Here is a 15,161-nt window from a genome sequence, read left to right as displayed (position 1 = left end):
GGTCTACAACCTAACCTGTAGAAGTAGATCTAGGAGCAGAGTTGATCAAACTCAAAAACCCTTGATGGTTAGGTTTGGCTTGGCATGACCCGTGATGGTTAGGTGTGGCCATGGGTTTGGCCTACCCAAGTTCTTGGAGCCCAACCCATACTTGATTCTACTCCCAATCTGGCCCACATGCCACATTCCTCTGCCCAAACTGTGTGCGTGCTTCAAAACTTGAAGGTTGACCATCAACATCTTAATATCAAAGTTCTAAATCTCGGTTTCAAGGTCAGTGTCCATTTGTCAATAATCGAGAATTTTTAGGTTTCAATACAAATCGGGTCAAAACTTGATATTTTTTGAGCAAAACTCGACATATCTTGGACATGGACTGATCAAAACTAATCGAAACTATTGAAACTAGTCAAAACTTGATATCTTGTTGTCGATCAAAAATATTGTCAAAATACTTTTATTCGAAAACTTGGAAACCAAGATATCTCTGTCGAAACTAGAAATTTTGGTTGAGACATTGAACCATGCATTGAGTGATTGTTGGTCGGGTTTAGCCGGCCCGGGTCAGAATTTGAAACCCGATATGTTGACCTCTCGACAAGTGTGTGCCGATCCAGTTAGTCTAATGGACAAAAAAAACAATGACTGTAGGCTGGTGTATAAGAACTGCCAGATTGGAATCTTAAAGTTTAGACTTTATTCTTAACTAAATCTTCTAGAAAGATTCCAATCCAACAGTTTTGAGTTCCTAGGTCTTCCCAGCCAAGGCACGTTGGGATTCTCCGGTATATGCTCACAATCATATTTCCCTCATGGTCGCGTTAACAACGAAGCATACCTGAGAAGAACTCTTAAATAGAGAACCTCTCCCTCTGTCTTCTGTGCTTTGCTTCTCGTTTCGATCAAAGCGAATTCCGACCTCCTTCTTCTTCTTCCTTCATTGATCAGTAGGGAGATCGAAGATGCATTCGACGCACTTGCTTCTTGAGGAGCCCATTAGGATGGCTTCCATCCTCGAGCCATCCAAGTCTGTAAGTACTTATTATCTTCTCTAGTGTTTCCTCTGCAACATTGACTTTCTATGAAACTCCTTTTCTCAGAATTGTATTTTTTGTGGATGATATTTCGAGCTTTTGTTTATTTTTCGGAAGTACTTTAAGCTTAAAAAGTAGTGCTGGAGATGGAACAGGATTGGTTGTTTGATGAGTTTTTACCTGATCTTGACGTGGAACTTGTGGTCATGGATTTTGCAGAATTTCTTTCCTGCAATGACAAAAATCGTCGGGACACTGGGTCCGAAGTCGAGATCCGTTGAAGTTATTTCTGGTTGTCTCAAGGCTGGGATGTCAGGTATGATCTGTTCGATCCTTTTGATTGTGATTCTGTTTATTAGATAACTCCAATGTATTCTTCGTTTTATTCTTTGATAGGAATTGGGAAAATAAAAAAATGACTTTTTGCTCCTGGGTTGAAATGGTTTTCGGAGTTTTTCGTCTCACCGAATTAAGGCCTGAGAAGGTGGAGTTATTTTTTTTTAATGCTTTGTATTTTTCGTGTTGGCAGTTGCACGTTTTGATTTTTCATGGGGAGGCACCGACTATCACCAAGAGACTCTAGAAAATTTGAAGACGGCTGTCAAAAGTACTAAGAAGCTCTGCGCTGTAAGCTCTCTCTTCCAATTGTATTGTCATCCGATTAACGTTTAAAGGGATCTTTTCCCCCTTTTTCTTTCCGCTAGTTACCTATTTATCTTAGGTTCTTTTGAATTCTTCAGACACTTTTGGCTTGAAGCCACGGTTTTTTAAACTTGGGTTTGACAACTTTGATTTCTTATTATGTGATTTCTAGTTCTACTAAAACAGGAATAGTAATAATTGCGATAAAGAAAAGAAGAAAGAATTGAACTTGTAATTGATTCCTCCACCCCTCTTTTAGGTTATGCTGGACACAGTGGGACCAGAGTTGCAGGTTATAAATAAAGATGAACATTCCATTTCGCTTCAGGAAGATGCTTATGTTGTTCTAACACCTGATCAGGATAAGGAAGCCACTTCAGAGCTATTGCCAATCAACTTTTCTGGATTGGCAAAGGTTAGCAGTGATTTTATTTTATGTTTACTTCTTTTGCATCAGAATGTGTATTATCAATATTGGAATGTTCAGGATATACAAACTATTAAAGAGAATCAAGGATGGGAAAATATTAGGTTGATCACCGAGTTCTCTCAGTGATCCATCTTTTCATAGTTTTCTTGTTATTCTGGTGAATTTTTATTTAAGTCAAAAGTTGCTTTAGACGGGCTGATCTAATAAGATTAGCAGGGTGGCTCACTAATTTTAGCTACCTGGCAAATTTTAGAACCTAATTCAATCAAATACCCTATTTGGATTAGCCACATGTCAAATTTTAGAACCTAATTCAATCAAATTTCCTTTTTTGGGGCTAAAACTTGACGCATAGGCTGGGGACCTTGAGGTCCACCTGTCTACAAAATTTGGGCCCCATCCGATCTGCCGCGTGGCAGGTACTTGGGCCATCCCGACCATTCCGACAAGCTTATAAGGAAGGCCTTCGTATACTTTTAAAATTGTTTCATATGAGTCATTATCCACTTTTTATTTAACATCGGCAAAGTCAAAGAGAACCAGTTTGAGTATGATGCGCTACCAAGTAATCTTCAATTTCCGTACTAGTTCTTTCAATTCCTGAACCTTGTTCTGAATTTATGTTCATTAATGTTATCTCTTGCTGAGGATTTGTATTTTCATAAGAATACTTCTGTTAGACCTTTGGAGGGGATTTTGAATGCGGAAAGTGGTTCCCTATCATTGAATAGATCTGAGGCTTCTAATGATGCTTTTTTGTGGATTTCATCTAGAAAGCCTCTTCAATTGGTTCATTATCATTGAGAAGATGCAGAGCTTACAAAGATGCTCCTTTGTAGATTTCAGTTTGATATTGCAATTTCTTGAGCATTGTGATATCTTACATAACAGGGAGTCAGAGATAAATGGGGCTCAGAAGTGCATTGGCTTCAGAGCTTTTCATAAGCTCTGATCTTAAATTGTCTCTAGATCGGGCAGGCAAGCCACAACTTTTATTGATTCCCTGGATTGAAGAGAACTGTTCGGCCAATGTGCATACAAGCAGACTTCACTCTTCATTTTGTTACATGGGTTACATGGATCCCTTGCCCACCAGGGTTTGGTGGGGCCAATAACGTTGATAGCTCTTTGATGAGTCAGGTGGCAGGCTATGGGTGCATTGGTCAGAATCACTTGTGTGAGTTCATTTTTTTTTGTGACTGGTTACATGGCCCTTGAGTGTCAACTTTTATTCATGATAGTTTGCAATTTGACGGGCAGCAGGAGGGATTCCAGGTACGTCGGGGTTTCTAGGATTCCAAAGTGGTTATTGATGAATATGAGCTCTCCCCTCCCCATTGGTTTCATGGTGCGTTATTGGTGCCATCATGGGCCTTAGGGTCCAGTTTGAGGAGATTCCATCTTTGAGGTAAGGAGGTCAGTTTTTGTGCTGACTAGCTCTCCCAGTGTTAGCTGGGCCCTATGTTCTAGAGAACCTACCTCCAAAGAGACCTTTGCATTTTGCCTCAAGAGGATGCTTGAGGGTGTAGATACCTGAATGAATAGGAGGGGGGGGGGGGGGGGTTGCCCATTCTCTTTTTTTCAATGAAAATTAGCTTTACCACTCTAAATACAATTACAAAAAATAAATCATCAAAACGTTGATTCCTGAAGTTTCCTGTTTTTTCTACCTCGTTGGACTATTACTTTCTTCCTTTCTCTTGTAAATTGATAGCTTTTCAAATATGCTTCACTCTATTATTTTTGTATTTCTAACTTTGTGCTATTGTTATCATGCTTTTCTCTGTACAATCTTCTGCCTAACCTGAAGCATTTGTGTGGTTTGCAGGCAGTGAAGAAAGGAGATACCATTTTTATTGGTCAATACCTGTTCACAGGAAGTGAAACTACTTCTGTTTGGCTGGAGGTACGACAATTGTTGTTGCAGAGTTGGATCAAATTTCTGAATGCATGGCATTATGATAGAATGGACTTGGTCTCTTAAGATTATTCATTCAAGGGGAAAGAAGGATTAAGAAATTTCAGTCACCTCTTAATAATTTGGATAAGAGTCAATCAGCTTGACAGCCTGCTTGACAATTACACTTTTTTGAGTTTAAAAACAGTTGGGCTGCAGAGTGTGATGGTTCAAGTAGGTCTCATCTTTTACTTCATGGGGCATCATACTTCTTCTACAATTTCCTTATGTATTTCTTTTTCAATTGCAGGTATCTGAGGTGAAGGATGAAGATGTAGTCTGTATGATAAAAAACACTGCTACTCTCACTGGTTCCTTGTTCACTTTGCATGTTTCTCAAATCCATATTGATCTGCCTACCCTGACCGAAAAGGATAAAGAAGTAAGTGATAGTTTGTTTGCAACAGTTCTTTTCTGGCTACAGAGCTAAGAGAATGCCTTTTCAATTAAACTTTTTTTTTCCTGAATGCTGAAATTGATCAAATATCTAATAACCATGGAATTTGAAGATGGTTCATTTTTCCACATTCAACTGTTATTCTGTGACAGAGGATCCCTCAACTTGCTTCTTTCTGCATGCAAACATTCCGAAACTGAGGGAGGTGTTACAACCGCTCAGGGTTACAACAATGTATATCAATACCAAACAACCCCCCGCGCATATGCTGGCCCACACACACACACAGTGCTTTGCACGTGACACCATCACATGGCACCAAGTGGCACGAAGCGTCAGGGCATTTTAACCCATAACTCAAATCCCTCGCTTTTACCAGGGATCAAACACCTGACCTCTTGGCTCCGATACCATATTGAGGTGTCCAACTATAAAGCTTAAGCTATTTGGTGGAGAGTCCCAACTGGTATATGAAGTCATCCAAGGTCCCTGATGTAGGAATAGGGTGCTGATATCCTATCCTACAGTCAGAATCAATGTGCTGTCTAACAGTAAATTAACCAGGGATTCCAGCAATACTTTAGCAAGACAATCACTCGGTTACAAGCATTGATAATTTGATATACACCTTAGCACACCAACACTCTAAGGGTATGAAGTACAATGCTAGGTGTCCATCAACTACAAAGAAGTAAGACTGTATTCAGCCTGTATAGTCAGCAGGACACAGCGGTGGACCAAATCCCAGAATTAGAAACTATACCAGACTTAGAAATTGAGAACTTTGATGGACCAGACCTTCCAGTCGAAGATCGCCCCTGTTGGTGGGAATAACTCCTAGAAAACTCGGCCAAAACTGATGGCTAGATGAAGAATAATGGCTCTTGCACATGATTGCAACTTTCAGATGCAGCCAGTGCAGATGGTCTGAAATTTCTGACAGAGAACTCCAAAACCAGGGGTGTCGCAGGGTGTATATAGCCTTCTATCACCAGCTTCCTTAGAGAATCAATAAGCAGCCTTGACTTGTTGTAACAGCAGTCAACAGTGCCAAAAGGGGTCTCAGTTACTCACAATAGAACACAGGTTGCAGGGTTAATGGAAATAGAAACAAGGAATAAAAACAGAATAGAGGAGGGGGAACGAGAAAACGAGATAGGAAGGGAGGGGTCTCACGCCATAACTCTCTCACAGAGCAACTGACTCACTCAGCACAAGCACAAAGCTTCTTTCCCCCCCCCCCCCCTCAAATTGTTCGGAGGGTTCTCTCCCTTTTTTGTATTAATAGATTGCAATTACAAAGAGAGAAAACCAGAAATAGATACCAGTAAATGCGTGGCCTATACTAGGAATAGATATCCCCTCTCTACAAATTAGAAAGTAGAAAGAATAGAAACCTATCAAAATAGAAACTCTACCCTTTTGCTGTCAATAGAGAATAACACCAAAATCGTAACTGTAAAAATAGAAACTAAAGACAGGAAACTAAAGAAATAACGAGTAAAGAAAATAGCAACTAATCTAGCTAGTCTCCATCAAACATCCACCATATCTCCACCTCGAGGGCCCCACTCCAGCCATAAGCAAGTTCTGGAATCCCTTCTCCATACAAAGATCCATTGGGCCCCATAAAATCTAACAAATATCTTCCACTGGACCTGTTGTTCGATGGCTATCTTGGGCAGAACCTGGCTGGACCTGTGGGCCTAAATAACTTAATAACACCATCACATAGGCCTAAAGCGATGGCCAGAATAGGCCCTGGTTTGAGCTGAATATATCTTGACCCATGTGAATTAAATAAGGGTCTGTTTGGACTAGCCCTATACTCCATCAGTCCCAGAGTTGCCAATGTGTGGGATTATTCCCAATCCCCCCTCACGTGTTGTCCCTCTTTTGGGTGGCAAATACATGTGGCATGTGTGGCCCCTCTTTTGGGTGATTATGCACAGATGTTTAATTAGCATAATGAGTTTCGTGCTTTGATACCATGTTACAACCACTTATCCCAAAAGCTCAAGCTGTTAAGTAAGGGTTCCAAGAATGTATGTCAACACACAACAATAGCAGGTATTTAGAAAATTATTCCACAACCTAACAATCACAACGAGACATCTTTTAAATATTGAAACTTGTTAGTATAAAGATAACCTGAAAATTGTTGAATATATTTGTGTCAGATTTCCTTCCTACTGCGTATCATGATATTGCAATTATTGTTTCAGGTTATAAGTACATGGGGTGTTCGCAACCATATAGATTTCCTCTCCTTGTCATATACCCGGCATGCAGAAGATGTTCGCAATGTAAGGGCTGTTCTTGATGATTACCCTCTTGTTCTTTATCACTTTATAATCCTTGTTTTGAGCGTGTTGTTTTTATCTTCCAAATTCTCTCTCATAATTTGTGATCAATTTTGATTTTTATGGTTGTGATTCTTAATTGTATATAATTTGTTTACTTTTAGGGGTTTAAATGAAGCTAATGTCTTTCTTCCAAACTTGTTATTATATGTAATCAGACTTGTATGATTTTCTGATGCAGGCCCGTGAGTTGCTTTCCAAATCGGGTGATCTTCATCAGACACAGATTTTTGCAAAGATTGAAAACATAGAGGTAAGATGCAAATCTGATTAGTCTGCATGAGAAATAGTTGGTCATATTGATCTGGTTATCAATTTTGTCTTAAAAAAAAACAAAGAAACATCTGATTTTCGGTATTAACCCACTTCCATACAATTGCTTGTTCGAGAATATAAACTTCCAGTGTTCTTTTCTTCCGATTTCTTGCAGGGCCTAACCCATTTTGATGAGATTCTACAAGAAGCAGATGGCATTATTCTCTCTCGCGGGAATCTGGGCATAGATCTTCCTCCTGAGAAGGTCAGGTTTCTGGACTTAGATGGATGAACAATTGAAAAGGTTTTGGATGACAACTTCTGTGGTTGTGCTGTATGTAAAGACAGATCTCTCCACAAACTGCACCATCTGAACAACTACACAAAAATGTACAATGCCATTTGATTTTATTTTTTTATTAGCACTAAGCTTGGCTGGCTAGGCCCATGGCCATTTTATCATGATGCCTTAAAGTTGGATCCTTCTCACCCAGACACAGCACATTCATGCCTTCTTCCTGCCATACCAGTGGATACACAAATATGTTCACTCATGGGTCCACTTTAAAATTGGTTTTTTTTGGGTAACACTATGCACATGCCACATAAGACAACTTAAAACAGCACTCTTTCAGGGGACACGCTATATGCATACAATATCCTTACCAAACCACCATGGTAACAAATTTATCTACTTAAATTTCATCATTGGTTTTTTTTGTAAGAGAAATCTCTCTGATGATACTCATGCATGAGATATTGGGTTGATGACAAGGTTCATGCCTGATGGTGCTTTTGGTTGGCCAAGGTTAATTTGTGGGAATATCAACTGAAGTTTTTACCCTTTTTATTTTTATTCCGACTTAAAGCATTAACGGTTACAGTGTTATAAGGTTTATCATCTTTTTGGTTACTCATCTTCTAATGCTGTCTAGTAATTTGTAATATTCTTCATAATTAAATCATAGGGAGTCATCTTAGATGAAAGTTCTGATTACCTGCTAACCATACAGAACTATGCCTATTACTCAAATCTAAACCAGCTTCTCAGTTGGCCTAAAAGATGACCTTGTGCCTGATAGCAAAGTTTGAGCTGGTGATTTGTGAAACAAGAACCACTGAAAAGTCATTAGTTAATCAAATGCTTCTATGTTGTTGAAAATGATTATTCTTGTACTGTCTTGTTCTGATAATTTCTGTTGCATATTTTCATTTAAGTCAACCTTGTCTATTTAGGTGCTAGTGTGCTGCTATTCTCCATTTTCATCACACCAAACTAATTATACCATGCTATTTATTGTCTTAAATGAACTTTACAGGTGTTTTTATTTCAAAAGGCTGCTGTTTACAAGTGCAACATGGCTGGAAAGCCTGCAGTGGTTACTCGTGTTGTGGACAGTATGACTGACAATCTGAGACCTACTCGTGCAGAGGCAACAGATGTTGCCAATGCTGTATTAGATGGTATGTTACCTTGACAACTTCTTGTGCATAAAAATTGGTTGAGGTCCTTAATATTTTTTTTTCTTATTCCATTTCTCCATGTTTCTAGAAGTTCCAATATGACGGCATGCTGCAATATGGACCTAATCTGTTTCCTTTCATTTTTTGATGGATACAGGGAGTGATGCAATTCTTTTAGGTGCAGAGACTTTAAGAGGATTGTACCCTGTTGAGACCATTTCCACTGTTGGTAAAATTTGTGCTGAGGTGAGCACTTTCTTATTTTCTGTAATACACAAATTATTTCGATAAGAAATTACATTTATTCATGTTGAGCAGAAGCAGTCCAATTCGACATTAATTTCATGCTGTTACTTTTGTCACTTTCACTGTCTGAACATTGTCCTGGGTCTTTAAGTTTTGTCCTTCTCTGTTGAGTGGATGATATCAATGGTCATGTTGAGTAGATGATATCGATGGTCATGTCTAATGCAACAATTCCTATGGTATCTTTTAAACATCAATATAAAGCTGCAAAGAACTACAAGAATATATTTGTTCATTGAGTTAATTCCTTTTTTTGTGTTTGGGGGGGGGGGGGGGGAAGGTTGGGTACTGAATTGATTCAGAATATATTCCTTCCATTGAGTCAATTTCCTTTCTTTTTGGGAGGGGGTTGGAGTTGGGTATTTAACTGATTCTTTTATAGTTATATTTCTATACATGTAGCTCAACTACTCCTATATTTCTTTGTGGACAACATTCAATTTTGATGGTGGATGTGTGTGACTTCTACTGCCTAAGCCTCTGCCCAACTTGAGACTAATTTTACATCTTTGTGGAGCTAATTATCATATGAGCTCTACAGGTTGACACAATATATGGAGATGGTTAGTTTAATCTCTTTGTAATCTCATCCTTGGCTATTTTCTTAAATGCTATATCTGCAGGCGGAGAAGGTTTACAATCAAGATTTGTATTTCAAGAAGACTGTCAAATACGTTGGAGAACCAATGACCCACTTGGAATCAATTGCTTCCTCTGCGGTATTTTCTTTTGGGGCCTCTACTTTTAATTGTTTGATATTATCAAATATATAGTATCAATAGTTAGACCACTGCTTCTATAGTATCAATAGTTAGACCACTGCTTCAGTCACCTTTTTTTGGTCCAAATTCTTGTACATGGATATTTATTATGACTATTATTTTTCAGAATTATGTATAACATTCGGTTCTCAATCTTCTGCTTTAATTCAGGTTCGTGCAGCAATTAAAGTGAAGGCTTCTGTAATTATTTGCTTCACCTCATCTGGAAGGGCTGCAAGGTAATTTTCTTTTTTTTCTTTGTGTGCAAAGACTGAAAAAACATGCATCCCTATTGTGTGTCTCTTTGGGACAGGTTGTCATATGTGCATGTTTCTGTCAGCTGAATTACATAGTTCTCAATGTGCATATTCTGTGATGAGAATTCCTAATGTAAAATTCCCATGCATGCAGATTGATTGCGAAATATAGGCCAACAATGCCTGCTATATCAGTTGTTATTCCTCGACTGAAAACAAATCAACTCAAGTGGAGCTTTACTGGTGCTTTTGAGGTACTCCACTGCGCTGCTTCATTTCTTGTTGCCCATAGCATTTTTCACCTTTTTGGGATGCAAAATGTTGCTTATGACTGAGATTCCTAATCTAATGGAGGACTTGTGCTTTTCACTTGCTTTGGGAGCAGAATGTCATGTCTAGCTGTATTTCCTAATCTGATCCATCACCCATTAGTGGACGGGCATGCTGAATGTTTTCTATCTCTCACTTATAGTTTCTTGTACATTTGCATATTGGTTTCTTTGGTTCTACTATTTACTTAATCCGTAATTCTCCAATTTTCGTGGATTTTGACAATTCTGAACTTCTAAAAGAATGAGATAAATCCAGCAGATTAACCTTGACTCCTTTGCTCTTGGACCTAGTTGAAATGTTTCCCGACCATATATCTAGATCATGGTAATTGGACCAGTCAGATCGAAAGTATATACTTTCATCCAAATGCGGAGGAACTGACAACCAGTTAAGGGTAACCTGCTCGTCTTTGTCACAGGCTAGTTCCTCTATATACGCTAGCTAATTTGGTCCCAACCCCGTCACTCTCAAACAAAGTAGCATACTCAAATTGGAAAAGGGCAGCAGAGAGACTGATTACCTGGGCCCTCTCCTTGTTCCGCCCGCTGGCCTATTGGGATAGCAGCCTTTGGGCTTTGCCTGCCCCCCTTTTAATAAAGAATTCCAGCTCGGCCTGGGAAAGCGCTGGCAAACAGAAAGGAAGGGGCCCATGTAGCTGCTGCGCCAGGGGTAAGTGGGGACGAGCTCTTACTCATTGAATTCTGTCTCTCAAGTTGCGCAAATTGAAGGAGGGGGTTGATCTTTAAGGGAGAGATATTGATTGCTTGAATGAGGCTTATTAGTTCAAAGTGCTGCTGGGGAGGGGTTACCACTGAGAAACCTTTCTCAGGGGTCGGTTTATCAGCCTCCCCCTTTTTTTGAATCTTGATTAGAAGGGTTCCCTCTTTTTCCCACTTTCCATTTTTTTTTTGGTAATTTAGTCTTATGCAATTTATGTGAGTTGATTTATCCTGCTATGTTGTAAGTACTCGGCAACTGGGTCAATGGTTACCGTCTTAATGCTTGAATATGGTATTGGTTGCCCCTTGAATTTCAAAATGTGTGCTTTGATAGGGACTCATAACTGAAAATCCAAATTCTCTAAACCAGAAAATGTGAGAAGTGGGCTCATATTCCTCTATTCCTTGACCCCTTGGACCTCCTGGACGGTGGATGGAAAGGCTTACCACAGACAAGGAACAGCATGCTCTCATTGGCTGGTCAACCATGCATTCCTTTCAACCTTCAAATTCGAGGGAGTTCGGTTCTCAAGCTGGAATCCTCTCTTTCTCTTGGGGTGTGGAAGTAGATTGTGAGAATCTATGCTTTGCCAATATATACTATGCATCTATAACAAGAAGTAGCACACTTTAAGTAGCTAAATTGTGTTTAGCCACCCTATCTGTGTCTTCTCCGTTGTGGTGGGCTTTGACCTTGCAGGCCTACCTTCCATATAGTTGACACCTGATGCAAGTAACATGGTCTTTTTAAGCTGTAAAGCCTGTGGTTTTCTTGAGTATTATTATTAATTCTCACTGTACTCTAATGACTAATGTAATTAATAGCCAATAACTCGTGTTTTATTCAAAACATGCAATCCTCTGCATACCTATTCCATTCTATCTATTTGTTTATTTGTTATTTTATTTATTTCAATATTTCCAGTTGATATTTGAACTAAAGAATAATAATTTTGATAATGAAATGGACAGGCAAGGCAATCACTTATAGTCAGAGGTCTTTTCCCCATGCTTGCAGATCCCCGACATCCGGTAAATCCTTTATTTTATTTATTTTACTTTCTCTGGTCCATTATTTGATGCAAAGCAAAATCTAGGTTAATGTATTCTGATTAAGTGATATAAATCTAGGGATTGGTGCGGTTTGTGTGATTACACTTTCATCAAAAAAGAAAAAGAAAAAGGGGTGTGTGAGTGTGGTGTGTGTTGTGTATATCCACCGTTCCACAGTCCTAAAAGTCGGTTAACCTTTTGGGATTGGTGTGTGGTTTGTGTGATTACACTTTCATCAACAAAAAAAAAAAAAAAAAGTGATATAAATCTGCCTGCTAGTATGTATTGTCTATGTTCCTCATTTTCTCCCCCAATTATCTCTGATCCCCCACATAAAAATATGTTTAGAGTCTATGAAAAATTGTTTTTCTGATGATAATTCTCCTGCATGGAGATATGAAAGGGTTTAACCCATCATCTAGACCTTGCAGTTATAGTAATTGGGTAATGTGCATGTGCTAAACAACGACAACTATTTACAGAAAAAGGTGTTTAGTTGCCAAAATGCTCTTTAGTCCTTAATGCACTGATAAAGAAATGTACAATACCCTTTAGGTCTACCAGTTGAAGTTTTGTAATTTTGTTAATGCTATACTTCCATACTTTTTTTGCCCCTTCATTTCATTAGTTGGGAAATGGGAACATGTATCATGGAGTTTTCAGGGTTTCAATCCACTGTAATTTGTATCTCTTTGTCAACCAAATGCTGACCTTTAAGAATTTCTTGAGATTTGGTTTTCATGAATTTGACTCTTCAGGCGGAGTCGACAAGCTCCACAAATGAGTCGGTCCTGAAGGTTGCTCTTGATTATGGCAAAGCATCTGGTGTCGTAAAGCCACATGATCGTGTTGTTGTTTGCCAGAAAGTTGGGGATGCATCTGTGGTGAAGATTATTGAGCTTGAAGATTGAAACCTGTTTCCATCTCCCTAATTTTACACGTCTTGTCTTATGTTTTTTTGCCCTTTGTTTCTACATTTTGTCCGAGGTCGGTAGACCTTTGTTGTGGGCTTACCAAGTTGCCGGTGCCAAAATATGAGATTGTAGGTGACATGTATTAAGGGTGTACACCGAGGTAGTGAGTATTCAACCATAATTTAAAGCTTTGGTCGCTATACTTTGATTACTTGATTGAATCAATCTGCGTCTTCAAATATTGATTTTCTTGCACTGATTGATTTTGTTTCTGCTTTCATGTCTTTTAAGTGATTTGCAGTTACAGTGCTCTTTGAACTCAATTGTACAAACTTCAGATTGAGGCTCCCCAATACAAACTACTTGGGGCCTCAAATCCAAAAACCTATCTAGCCCCTGTACTACATTTTCCTCACAAATAGTGAGGAGAGAATCTCTTCACCAATGGTGTTGTGATGCCATTGTTGGACTCTAGGATCATTATCATCCCCTATGTTGTTCTAGGTTTGAAATATCCTTCTCTAGTCCAAGTAGAAGGTTAAACTAAGTCGCAACCTAATGGTAGGAACTTGGGTAGAACTCATGCTCAAAAGTTAGCTACTAACATAGGAGTATCTCGACCAGGTTTTCCCTCAGGTTTGGTCCTATCACAACCTTGCTCTGATACCACTTGTTAGGAACTTGGGTGGAATTCATCGTCAAAAGTTAGTTATTAAGGAGAGGGTACCAAAGTATCTATTAACACCACTGATCATATCCCCATTCGTATACAATGTGAGAGATTTTTTTTCTGCTTTTTGCGTTGAACCCCAACACTTTTCTGCCTTTTGCGTTGAACCCCAACACTTAAAAGCTTGGAAGGAAGGAAGGAAGGCAAAGGGTCATGGCCCTCAAGACAACCTAGGATTTATGCCGGGAAAAGACTTGGGGAGACGGTTAGTAGCATGTGTGGATATTTGACCATTTGATCAGTGGACTTAATGAGTATGGGAATTTCTCGGTGGTTTAAAAATGTAAAACTGTGAAAGGAAGATCAAAACAATCTGATACATCTTTGAATCCTGGAGATATCAAAAGCAGCTCAGACTTGATGTATCCAAAATTACAATTCTTGCGAAAAAAGTGATAGATTTCTCACACACTCTGGCTGTGTTCTGTTTTACTATTTTTCTTGTTTTGTAAATTAAGATTTTCAAGGCTCAAGCCCAACAAATTGGACCTTTATCCGTTGTTGTAACTGGAGTGCTGTTGTGCGCATTGTGCAGCGCAGCAGCGGCCATGTGCGCACAGTGGGGTCCGCTGTGTACACATGGCCGCTGCTGCCCCGCATGATGCGCACAGCAGCGCTCCAGTTACAACAGCGGATAAAAATTCCAACAAATTAAGCTCTTTTAGCCGGGAACTTTATTCTCTCAAGTCCCTGCCCGCTCCTCTCACAGGCAGCGGAAATGACTACCTTACCTCCTTCCCGAACACACTGCTTGGGTGGGGTCCAGGGTCCACCCCTTGTTATTAGAGACACTAGGGAATTGTACCTGGCAGAGAACTTGAGAGGATAATTTTTCCCTTTTTAGCCGTTACTCGACCATCACATCGTGTGAGTGAAGCAGTTGTGAATTTATGCGAGTGTAACTACAGATTATAGATCATGTTTAGATATGTTATGGTAAGGGTTTAATATCAAACCAGCGCCCGTGGCCTAATGGATAAGGCGTCTGACTTCTAATCAGGCGATTGTGGGTTCGAGTCCCACCGGGCGTGTTTTGGTTTTTGCTAAATATAATTTTCTTTTATTTCCTCGTACAATAGCTTAAAAACATTCTTAAGTATTTTTCAAGAGGACCCATGAAACATTTCTAACAAGGCATATTAATAACATTGTACAAAAAGAATTCCTTCCTACGACTGCTCCTAGCCATTGTCGCAAAATTATGATCTACGAAGATTAAAATGTCTATTAACTTTCTTAATAGAAGTATACAACCAACATTATTAGAGCTCAAAAGAGAGTTGTTTTTTTTTAATTTTTTATCTTTCCCTCATGTAGTAATTCGACCCATTGTTAAAGATATTATGTATCTTCAAGAGCTAGTAATGCTCTTGCTAATGCTCTTGCCAAAAGGGCCTTGTCCTTAGCAAGGAGACAACTTGACCTTTATCCGATCCATGTCTTTGTTGATGGGAATGTATCTATCTCACTATTTTGAATAGATTGGCTATTTACCAAAAAAAAAAAAAAAAAAAAAAACAAAATAAAAAAAAGAAGTCTCTATATA

General features: G+C 39.1%; 1 protein-coding gene and 1 non-coding gene across 3 annotated transcripts; both read left to right on the top strand.

Annotated features, from left to right (window-relative positions):
• The first annotated feature begins 864 nt into the window (after nt 1-864).
• On the top strand, nt 865-13,125 carry LOC122671637 (pyruvate kinase 1, cytosolic). Of its 2 annotated transcripts, XM_043868972.1 has the most exons (16): nt 870-1,031; nt 1,254-1,350; nt 1,564-1,661; nt 1,936-2,091; nt 3,935-4,012; nt 4,314-4,445; nt 6,686-6,766; nt 7,005-7,076; nt 7,254-7,343; nt 8,398-8,542; nt 8,700-8,788; nt 9,472-9,567; nt 9,781-9,848; nt 10,021-10,120; nt 11,891-11,950; nt 12,730-13,125. In XM_043868972.1, the coding sequence occupies exons 1-16, from the start codon at nt 963-965 to the stop codon at nt 12,880-12,882; spliced, it is 1,584 nt and encodes a 527-aa protein (XP_043724907.1). In that variant the 5' UTR covers nt 870-962; the 3' UTR covers nt 12,883-13,125. The 2 variants fall into 2 exon arrangements, with proteins under 2 accessions (XP_043724908.1, XP_043724907.1); XM_043868973.1 differs by lacking the exons at nt 9,781-9,848; nt 10,021-10,120; nt 11,891-11,950; nt 12,730-13,125 and adding an exon at nt 9,644-9,678 and having other exon boundaries at nt 865-1,031; nt 9,472-9,613.
• A 1,448-nt stretch (nt 13,126-14,573) lies between these two features.
• On the top strand, nt 14,574-14,646 carry TRNAR-UCU. Its single transcript has one exon. It is a non-coding gene; the product is annotated as a tRNA-Arg (tRNA).
• Nucleotides 14,647-15,161: the final 515 nt, after the last annotated feature.

Source organism: Telopea speciosissima, chromosome 8 (genome assembly GCF_018873765.1).
Source record: "Telopea speciosissima isolate NSW1024214 ecotype Mountain lineage chromosome 8, Tspe_v1, whole genome shotgun sequence".
NCBI lineage: Eukaryota > Viridiplantae > Streptophyta > Magnoliopsida > Proteales > Proteaceae > Telopea > Telopea speciosissima.
This window is presented reverse-complemented; position numbering and strand designations above follow the sequence as displayed.

Excerpts from the sequence above, each read along its gene's own strand:
- LOC122671637 (XM_043868972.1), top strand. The coding sequence starts at position 963 with ATGCATTCGACGCACTTGCTTCTTGAGGAGCCCATTAGGATGGCTTCC. Across the intron at positions 8,789-9,471 it reads TTGGTAAAATTTGTGCTGAG|GCGGAGAAGGTTTACAATCA; the intron begins GTGAGCACTTTC and ends CTATATCTGCAG. Across the intron at positions 9,568-9,780 it reads AATCAATTGCTTCCTCTGCG|GTTCGTGCAGCAATTAAAGT; the intron begins GTATTTTCTTTT and ends GCTTTAATTCAG.